This window comes from Tarenaya hassleriana, unplaced genomic scaffold, assembly GCF_000463585.1.
Source record: "Tarenaya hassleriana unplaced genomic scaffold, ASM46358v1 Cleome5, whole genome shotgun sequence".
NCBI classification, from domain to species: Eukaryota; Viridiplantae; Streptophyta; class Magnoliopsida; order Brassicales; family Cleomaceae; genus Tarenaya; species Tarenaya hassleriana.
Window position 1 is genome coordinate 834018 of NW_010967707.1, and position 10399 is coordinate 844416.

Consider the following 10399-nt stretch of genomic DNA (forward strand, 5'->3'; position numbering starts at 1 on the left):
GTGTGTGGGGGGGGGGGGGGGAGAGAGTGGTCAACGAGGGTTTGACTGAAGCGCCGCCCAGAGGGAAGAGAAGTGGTGAGTCTCATGTGACGGCTTTTTGGCTTTAGGCATTGGCCTGACGTCCCCTCTTACTGCGGCGTGACTTTGCGTTAATTGCCTCTCTCACGCTCTCTTCTTAAGCGCGTCTCCCTCACGCTCTCTTCTTAATCCACTTTCATTCCATTTTATACGAATTAATTTTATTCCGGATACCCGGTTCCAAATAAATCTATATTTGACTTACGTGCGTCGATTTATTTCAAATTTGGTTACCAGTCGTAATATTATTCACATTAATATAAACAGCGAAGAATCATAACAAAAATCAAACTATAAACGGTTATTAATAATTACAGATCGCAATACTTTCAATAATTTTGTGATTAGCATGCATGACAGATTTGATATCTGTAATTATGTGTTAGATCTTTTGTCATGATAGTAGTGTACGGGTTCTGAAGATTAATCTCCATGATATTTATTATTGATTTTCATTGTTTCATATCGATACGCCATTAAATACCATCAACTAATTATGACATTTATTTAATCAAACCACGTGTACAAGAGCGTGTATCTTACGCGCTAGAGTGGAGCGTGGGGAGAATAAAAGGAGCGCCGTGGGTTGATGTATCAAAGGCAGAGCATAATCCGCTAGATCGCCGTCTCATGAAAAAGCCAATTTATCGAACCGCTAACTGGACCCCACTATCAAACAAAAGAATCCAATAAAAAGAGGAGACGTGTTCTCACGTCCTTCATTTCCTCCATTAATTCCATAGAGCACCCCATATTTTATACAGAATTCAGAACGCGCACAATACTTTTGTATAGTTCAGGTAACCCCCCATGTGTTAGAAAAATTGTGGAAAATAGAACAAGAAAAGATGATTATTAGTTGGTTCCTTTTATTTATTAATAGCTTGTGACATTGGACCGACCTCCCAAGAACTCATCTCTTTCCCTGTTTAAGAATTTCCATGTAAATACGTCATTAAATACTTTTTCCTTTTTATGATTTTTGGTGTTAAAAAAATAAATAGTGAAATTAAATTTTAAATGGAGAGCTTTGTATGGTATTGACTTTACACGGAGCTATCATCATTGTTTCGGTGCTATCACCTAAAATTAGCTTCTGTCTCTGTCTTGTCTCACATAAAAGCCACCGCTCTCTCTCACTTTCTCTCCTATTCGCCGCCTCCACCACGCGCTTTCTCAGCGCGTGGCTCCTACGCGGCTCTCAGGTGTTCTTCTCCCAGTTTCTGGTGGGCCTTCGTCCGCACCACCCTCTCGCCTATTGGGCTTGGGCTTTCTCTCAAAACGGTAGCCCGCATTAATCAGATTTTTCTTATATTTTTAGAGAAAAATACGAAAATTAACTCTCTGTTCTTCCCTAAAACCTTCTAAATTTGAAAATTATTATAATTAATTGTCAAAATTCCGTAATAGACAGGTGATAACAGAATCTGTTAATCCTTCATGTACTCTTCTTCCTAATTAGCATTTTCGCGCATTTTATATTATATAATTATACAGTATGTTACAGCATTAACTAAGTCAAGAGAGAGTTTCAAGAACACAACCTGAATGGCTTCGCTCTCTCCCCGTCTACTCCGTACCATAAATCAGTCGATGAAGCCCGACGAAGACGAAGAAGTGAGATCGGGATCTTCGTACGGAACCATTTTCCGACCATCGCTGTTCTTCTCGTACGCATCTGCCGGTTCTTCACCGTCGGAATCCTCGTTCCTAAATTCATCGCCATCGTCCCCATTCATATCGTCTTCTTCTTCATCACTTCTCAAGTTAAATTCGCCTCTTCCCGCTAATTTACTCGAATCGCCGCCCTCCAAATCATCTACTTCTGCAGTTATACCGTCGTTATCTTCGTAGTTGTATCGGAACGATCTTCCCGAACTGCTGGCTTCCTCTTTGGGCAGTTCAGGCGGTTCGTTCCATCCATCTTCGTCCTGAACCGCGGGCAGGATGGACAAGCCCTCATCCTTGTGGCGTTCGCCATTGTTGGATATCCCGAGAGCTCCTTTCGTCGGTCTCTTGCAACTTCTAGCGCTTCGGCGTCCACGTTTCCGCCCCGCAGGGACACGTGACTGAGCTTCCGTTCTCGGGTACGGTTCCAATCCCTCACAATTCGAGTTTGCCAAAGCTCGCCTGCCACCAGTTTTCGCCTTTCTCTCAGACTTCCCACCACGGGAACGGGGCCGACCTCGCCCACGTGGTCTCCCTCCTCGTCCAGAGCCAGCAAACCCTAAACTTGGTTCCGCCCAGTTCTCGTCCTGAGCATAAACGGGTCGTGACGGAGTCTCGTTCCTTGCGTCATTTCTCAGAACGTTACCCTCCGAAACCTTGTAAAAAACACAGAACAAAGAAAAAGAAAAGTGCACAGATGATGATGATGATGCATCAAGAGAAACTACAATGATATCAAGGTATCGGTAATGAAACTAATACTCACAATGAAATCTTCAGATTTTTTGTCCTTGTGAGCATCAGTCTTCTGAATGGCCGTACAGGCGATAGAGCCGTTGAGTTCAAAGAGTCTCAATGCTATAGCTGCGGTTGTTTTCGGTATCCATGGCAACACAGAAGGATCGGAAGTACCGGCTGCAGCCCGAGCTTCGTGTTCGGCCTCGGAAAATCCCAAAAGTTCAGAGGTTGTCTCAAAGTCAGAGGAGAGGTAGTCCCTTCTCAGGGCACTCTCCAAGGTTGTCAGAACCTGAAAGTTCAGTTCGTGGAATATGCACGATACGGATAATGCAACAGTTAGCGGTTAGAAGCGATCCAAAAGTGACAAAAAAAATTCACACGGAATCGGAAATACAAAACCTGAAGCAGATCTTCAGGGGATTTCGATGAAATCAGCTTCAAAGCCCACGATTTTCTCAAGTTTTCCATCCAAATGGCTCCAAGTCCTTCGGATGGAAGAGAAGACTGCAATGGCAAAACAGAACTTAGCAGAAACGAGTAAAAAAAATTGTTTGCAGTGTGGTCGGAAACTATTCTTCACCTCGACCAGCGAGAGTTGCATCTTGATCAATCTGATTCTGGGCGGAGACGAGACCGACCCGCCCAAAAAGGAATCAGATTCTCCCGTAAAATTATCTCCGAGCCGAGCCACTTGTTCAGCAAAGCACAACCCACTCGTGTCGGAACAACAAGCCTGACCGCAACCCGGACAATGCAAGCCCTCGGCCAAGTAGACTTCACCACATGAGCCGCAAATGCAGAGAAGCGTTCTGCTCTTTCCGGCTCCATTCTTGAATGCAGATACTAATGTATCGGAACACAACATATTCACCCACATCCATTTCTCGAAATCCCGGTATCGTTGCAACACATTCTGTCTCTCAATCGGGTTACTTCCCGATTCGATATTGAATGTCGTGGAGATCTCGGCAGTATCAGAATCCAAGCCCGACCCACAACTATTACCACTCGGGCTATTGAGGTAAGAACACGTAACTTCCGAGGTTTTACAAACATTCCTCCCAACAGATTCCTTGAAAGATACTTCAATCTTTCGCAACATGAAGTGCAAATGTGATTCTCTTACTCCACGAACGTCTAAACACTTAACCAGAGAATCAAAACCCTGTAAAAGTGCACAGATTCATCAAAATCATTTGATGAAAACCATGGAAAATTGATCTATATGTATACATATATATAGAATCTCAATGCTATATACCTCTTCGGAATCAATGATCCTCCACCGGCTGTCACGCAGTTCCACAAAGATCCGACTGCAACCCGGATCGCTTCGAGAAGCAGATGCGGTAAAACGCCAGTAGCGATTGCGTCTGCGATCCTGACCCAGCGGCAGAGACCTATACATATATAGTTCTTCAGCTTTATACCCAACATATGCTTTTAACTGTGCACGCATCCTTTCTTTATCTGCAACATAACCCTGATTCTGATACTGGAAATTATCCACTCCTGTCGGATTTCCCGTGCCGACAGGAGTATCGTTCATGTCACACCTATCATTCCGTGAAAAACTCGAACTTTCATGCAATCGAATCTGATCCAAATGCATATCATTGGTTAACGGGCTTTCGCGTTCCTCGGAAGACGGAATGGTGATATTGGGCTCTCGCTTGGTTCCCAGGTACAACGGATAACTCGTCCGAATCACAAACTCTTCCTTTATTCGGCGTTTGTCGAGTTGCACTTCAGCCCACATCTGTTTCTTTAACGCACTTGTAGATTCCAGACGTTCCTGCACATACAACGATATCGTAAAACTCATAGGCATTACAAGATTAAACCCGCAGCCTCGAGCCAAGGCAAGAGGGTTTTCTTAGATTTGCCAGAAACCAAAACATAAAAAACAGAAATGAAAAGATGCAAGTATTAAGACATTGCTACCTCGAGTGAAACACGAATAGTGTTTCCTTCAATGGCAACACCAATCAGAGAAACAAGCGCATTTAGACGTTCCTCAACGCTGAGCTCCGAGTATTCTCCTTCTACGAGTGCTTCAACCCATGATTCCCCGAGTTTGCTCTCATCAAAACAATCATCTTCTTCGTACTGTTCAACTAAACTACTTTCCTTTCTCTCCTCTTTAACATCCTCAGAGTGAAATCGAGAAAGAGACAACTCCGATTCAGTTTTCACAACTTCGTCACTCAATTTCCCGTTTTCAAATATGGGTTTTCTGTTGGTCGAATTTTCCATCACCCGAGCATCTAGGCCTTCCACTTTGGGGGTTAAATCAACCATCCCGAGATCATCAACCTCGGGATCGTCTCCAACGTCACTTTCAGAATCTTCGTCCTTCCCAGCAGCTTCGTCAACGTCTTCTACATCAGTAGTTCCACTTTTGAATATCCGGATTCTCTCCCTTGCTTCAGCAAGTATAGCCTCGGCATCACCATTATCCTTTCTATAGGGAGCTCGCACACAGTAAGTAGAAGGCGCTACCCTCTCAAAGAGTTTCATGTCCCGTGACAACGCGGCAGCAATCGAGGCTTCCGGAGTTTTGCTTGTGGTTAGATCCCTCAATCCAGATATCTAAAAGTCGAGAAAGAGATGAGAAAGAAAACTGACAGATGCTTAATCGAGGAGAAACGAAACAAACTAGACAATTCTTTACCTGAATCTTTTCTGCAACCTCGAGAATATTCAGACCATTCTCCCCCTCGAAAGACAGTATGTGAAAAGCAGCGAATTTAACAGTTCCAGGAGTCAAACGATGCTGAGAACGCCGAGAATTCGAAAAGCCCCTTTCTTGCATTTTGGCAAAAGCATCCTCGGCCGCTACTCCATTCCGTAGGCTGGAAATCACATTCTCGGATTCGTTGACCTAAACAAGTGAACGGAAAAATCGTGATACAACATCAGAAGGGGGGATAACAGTATTAAAATTTACAGAAAGGCCTAGGCTTTCAACTTTAGAAGAAGGAAACTGCTGGTCACACCTCATTTTCTTCATGAGTGAACGGTTGTCCGATATTCTTTTTCTTCAGTTGCGATCCAAACCCGGCAGATAGAGAGAGTTGCCTCAAGATTTCAGGCCAAGTTAAGGTATTTAGATGGCGTTTCCAGCATCGTATGTCAAAACCCCAAGCATAAGCCTAAATTCACATGTAAACATTACACGGGGAAAATGTTTATATATTATAGTAATTAAAAATCGAAAGGGAGAAGAAGGGAACTTACGCCGTCGACAATATGAGGATGACCCCCTCCGGGATTAGTAGCAGCAGCAGCATTCTGGTTAGCTCCAAGCCCGACGGACGTTGCCCTTGCAACGTCCTCGATATCTTTGACTATCATCCTCAAGAGAACAATGTGTACCTCTCCCAATAGCCGAGGATCCTAAAAGCTCAAAGTGAAGATAAGCCATAAGCCATAAGCTCTTGAAAGGAGCCCAAATGCTGTGTTGAAGAAAGAAGAAAAAAAAAACTTACATGGTCATGGAACGCCTGGGCAAACTCATCAAGAGTACACGGCCAGAGCCCAAGAACATCAGCAAAAGTGATCAAGAATCTCCACACCTAAAAGGTTCAAAAGCGAATAACCCATCAAATTGTATTGTCTTTAATTAAAACAAGCTATTCAGATTGGTTTAAAGTCTACAATAAGCATAACAATCTTTTAAGCTGCAGACCCGTCACAATACAAAGATAACAAAAACAGGTAGAGGAAAAGAAAAAAAAAGCTTACCATGAGAAGATTCCCGACGTTTTCCTCGGAACCATTCCATGGTTTGATCGCAAAAGGCTTCTTCAATTTCAAAGATGTTGGCGGGAATGCTGTCTGCTTATCTGGAAGAAAATAACCCATCAGATGGGGACAGAACACAACTCAAACAAAGAGAACTACGTAAGTGTTGGCTAAACTTGACCGACCTCTGTACGTGTCAAGGTTTTGTAATGTTTCAAAATCAAGAGCGAGCGTAGAAGGCAATCCTTTACTAGAAGCAGCCAATTCCATGAGCTCCAACCGTTCATCTTCAAGAAGTTCCATGGATTCCTTGGCGATTTTACGAGCAATTGCCCTCTCATTGGCGGCTCTAAGCCTAGCTGCCTCCTTCTCTCTACGCAGTTCTTCTTTTTGTCGCATTTTCTCTGCCTGGTCATATCAAAACCACGATCAGAATTACATTTTACACCCGAGTTCTTGAAGAAGCATATACTAAATAGCCTATATCCCGTTACCCTAATAGTTTCTTTTATTAAGAACTTCTCTCTCCGCAGCAGCTCACGCCTCTGCTCCTTCAGGTACTTCTCCTCCTCTCTCTGCCTTTCACGTAAAAGCCGCTCCTCCTCTTTCCTTCTTTCACGGTCTTGCCTCTCCATCTCTTTCCTTATTTGTTCCTCTCTCTGCACATCCAACAAACAGCATTGAAGAAAGCGAGAATAGTGGAGAGATAGATTTGGCTTATAAAAGGGAAACAAAACCTTTCGCCTCAGCATATCTTGTCTCTCAAGCTCCTTTCTGACTTTCTTCTCGTGAACTTCAACTTCTCGAGCTATTCTCGCTTCTTCATTCTACAGGAAACATATATCAACAAAGATGAGGGCAGTGCCCGAAAGCAAAACCATATGAAATTCACCTGGAATCTTTTGCTTTTCTTACCCTACGTTTCCTCTCCATTCGCATGACATCATCATCGTTACCAGCGTTTCTCTCAGACAACACGAAAGGATTCCCAACTGTATGAATTGGGTGATCATCAAAGTTGTCATGTGCAGTAGCATCCGTGTAGTTCTTCCGGTGAACTGAGTCGTACTCTCCAGAACTAGGCGAGAAGGCATACCCAGCTTTTGGATGAAGAGTTGACAGGTTTAGATTTGGTGTCTGAGCTGAATGACCATATCCATAGGGTACATTTTCATCCCGATGAGAATACAAATGTCCACAAGGCACTGAAGTAGCCCTTATGACTGAAACATCGAGCGCCACTCCAGAGTGATGCGGCGGAGAAACTCTTGAAGATGGCTGCTCGGGAAGAAACTGATATTCACGAATTGGCCTAACCCTATCCTGAATTGCAATCATAGAAAATTTTGCTTCAGGATTTTGGCTTACGGTACATAACAAACAGGAAAGAACAAAAATTTTAGTGAAAACAACCACAACAACTTAAGAAACATAAAATGCAGGCTAAGTTAATGAAGGTAACCTTGACAGATTTTGCATCAGCACGTTCATAAAAATGGGACTCAAGAGAATGCCCGGGTGGCTTGGGATGACTTGGCGTTTCTGCTCCAACCAAACACGAAAATTTTTATTCGGGTTAATGCATAAGCCTCATGCTGAGTAGCTCAGAATCGGGATTAGCTGCATCAATCACCAACAAAGAGAAAAAGCACCAGTACCCCATATATGCACCATTTCCAGTTATAGAACCACTATCACATCACATCTTCCTGTGACTTACACCATCACATTGCAGTCTCTATTTACATTTCCTAATAGAATTAAACATTTTAGTTATTAGCATCTAACCCTGCAGACATGCGAAGAAAGTTTGGAAGCAAAGAGAAGAAGAAAACAACTCAGCCAAGAAAATTCTACTTTTAAGTCCATATAACTTCCCCAATATGGTAATGAGCATAAATCAAAGTGAAAAACTTTTATCCAAAGATATGGTACATCTCAAAGGGTTGTCATAAAATGAGAACTATCTATCATTTCAGGTGTTAATTTACAAATCCAATTTCTTAACATATCTAACACGTCACAGTCCAACTCTATTTTTACCACTGTGCTTGCACCTATCAAATATCTGGAAAAACCATACACAGAAGAGGTGAATGTAATTGTACCGATAGGTGTCCCGAATGCACCAGGGGGCAAAGGATCAAACTCCATCCCGAGAATCGGCCCATCCTCTCTCAACCGCTCTCCCAACTGAGCCTCCACAAAACCAATGGCCCTAAGCTCAGCCGCCATTTGTGGGGATGGCTCGTTGTGCCACCTCCCGACCCTCGGGACCGCCATTGATGACCTCACCACAGCTCTTCTGGTATCCAACTCATTCCCAAAGGAGGTGGGCTCCTTTCCCGCCTCAACTGCAGCCGTCAACTCATTGCCATTGGCGGCAGCTTTGGACTCCATGGCCGTAGAAACCTTTCTTTGGCGCTTCCGGTCCTTCAGTCGCCGGTGGCAGAACCACATCTGTAGTTGCCGGTCGGAAAGGCCCAGTTTGTCAGACAACTCGGCTCGTGTGGCCTCAGAAGGGTAAGATTCAACTGAATCCAACAGGCATGTTAGATTAAGCACTCGGCTCTATGAAAAAGGAAAATGGAAAAAAAAAAAACTTAAAATGACGAAAGATTGGAACTTTGTGAACAATGTAATGGAAAAAGAAGACAAAAAAATCAGAACGTGGAAGTGAACAAACCGGCGTAGGTTTTCTCCAGAACTTCGAGCTGAGCAGCTGTCTTCATTTTCCGTTTGGACTTGGTTTCACCACCTTCAGGTATACTGTTCTTGTCAGCTTCATCACCCCCCTCCATTGATGCACACCTTCACAACCAGAGTGAGTCAAAATCCCCAAAAAAATTAAACCCTAGAATCAAACTCTGAGCAATAAAAACTGCCCAAATAAGCAAAATTAATTCGGAGAGACTTACTTGTGGTGCCGATAACCAGACGGATCAAAGCTTCGAGAGCAAAAAAAAATCAAGGGAAAAATGAGGAATTCATCTCTCTCTGAAACCAAAGGAGGATTCTTAGGGTTCTCTCCCTCTCGAAAGGAAACACCATCACGAACAACAATCTCGATTTGGGGTTTGACGAAAAGCGAAGCGAAGGAGGAATAAAAATCCACCACCAACCAAAAAGAAAATCTCCCTCTCTCTCTCTACGGATGTGATGGGAATTTCACAAATAATGTCAAAAACATTAAAACATTAAGAACGAAAGCAATATCGACAAGATCATTAATAAACTCGAAAATATGAATACTATAAATAAAAAAGAAGAAACCGCGATGAACAACAAGCGAACGAACAGCAGCAACAGTACTTGTCTGACCATTCGCTTCCATCATAATCACAATTCCACTTTTCTCCTCTTTCTTTTCCCCTTTTTTGTTCCAATTTCTATTTCCACCACCCTAGAACTAAAACCCAATTTTGCGTTCGGAAATTCAATGAGGAATAAAAAGGTAAACAATTAATTAACACCCCCAAGGAGAAATAGAGAGAATTCGGTGAAATCGTCGTCAGATGCTCTTTTCCTTTCTTTTCTTTTCTTTGCTTTTTTCCAGGTGGGTTGGGGGGAAAAATCGAGGGATTGTGATTTTGATTTGGATTCACGAATCATGCATGCTTCTCGTCTGTTTCTCTCTCGCTCTCTCGTTCCCTTGGACACGTGTGTTTGGATCTGGACCGGACTGGGCCTCTCATGTTAACCTTCGAGTCGTTTGGGTACTCTCACATCATATACGACAACACTCCGGCCTCGTCGTCCTTCAATGGACGCTCCATATTGTCCTTTTTTTTTAGGAAAAAAGGAAAAAGAAAATTATTTTATTTTGGGGAAATCGCCATAAAAACCCTGTACTCTTCCCAGGTCAATGAAAAAACCCTATACTTTTTTACTTACCAATTAAATCCTATACTTGGTATGATTAACCAATAAAACCCCAAACTTGTTAATAATTCACCGAAAACCCCCCGCGTCTGCCAACTCAAATAAAAATGATGATGTGGCAATGATTTGGCTTCCAAATTATGTACACATCATCAAAATTATGACACATCATCATTTTAAACAAAAATAAATTATATAATTTATTTAAATTAATTTATATACATATAAATTCAAATATATATATATATTAAATATAAAATTACTTATAACTAATAAAACACACACA

General features: G+C 42.6%; 1 protein-coding gene across 3 annotated transcripts; it reads right to left on the reverse strand.

The window, feature by feature from the left end:
- Positions 1 to 1443: 1443 nt before the first annotated feature.
- On the reverse strand, positions 1444 to 9967 carry LOC104826040 (homeobox-DDT domain protein RLT2-like). 3 transcript variants are annotated; one of them, XM_010558546.2, is made up of 19 exons: positions 9150 to 9967; positions 8918 to 9042; positions 8340 to 8765; positions 7694 to 7773; positions 7147 to 7554; positions 6969 to 7058; positions 6726 to 6890; positions 6417 to 6639; positions 6232 to 6332; positions 5976 to 6062; positions 5725 to 5883; positions 5484 to 5639; positions 5159 to 5368; positions 4429 to 5076; positions 3746 to 4279; positions 3065 to 3649; positions 2884 to 2988; positions 2513 to 2773; positions 1444 to 2402 (listed from the first exon to the last, which is right to left on the reverse strand). In XM_010558546.2, the coding sequence occupies exons 2-19, from the start codon at positions 9030 to 9032 to the stop codon at positions 1665 to 1667; spliced, it is 5091 nt and encodes a 1696-aa protein (XP_010556848.1). In that variant the 5' UTR covers positions 9033 to 9042; positions 9150 to 9967; the 3' UTR covers positions 1444 to 1664. The 3 variants fall into 3 exon arrangements, with proteins under 3 accessions (XP_010556848.1, XP_010556849.1, XP_010556850.1); XM_010558547.1 differs by lacking the exon at positions 9150 to 9967 and having other exon boundaries at positions 8340 to 8802; positions 8918 to 9009; XM_010558548.1 differs by lacking the exons at positions 8918 to 9042; positions 9150 to 9967 and adding an exon at positions 7890 to 7982 and having other exon boundaries at positions 8340 to 8511.
- Positions 9968 to 10399: the final 432 nt, after the last annotated feature.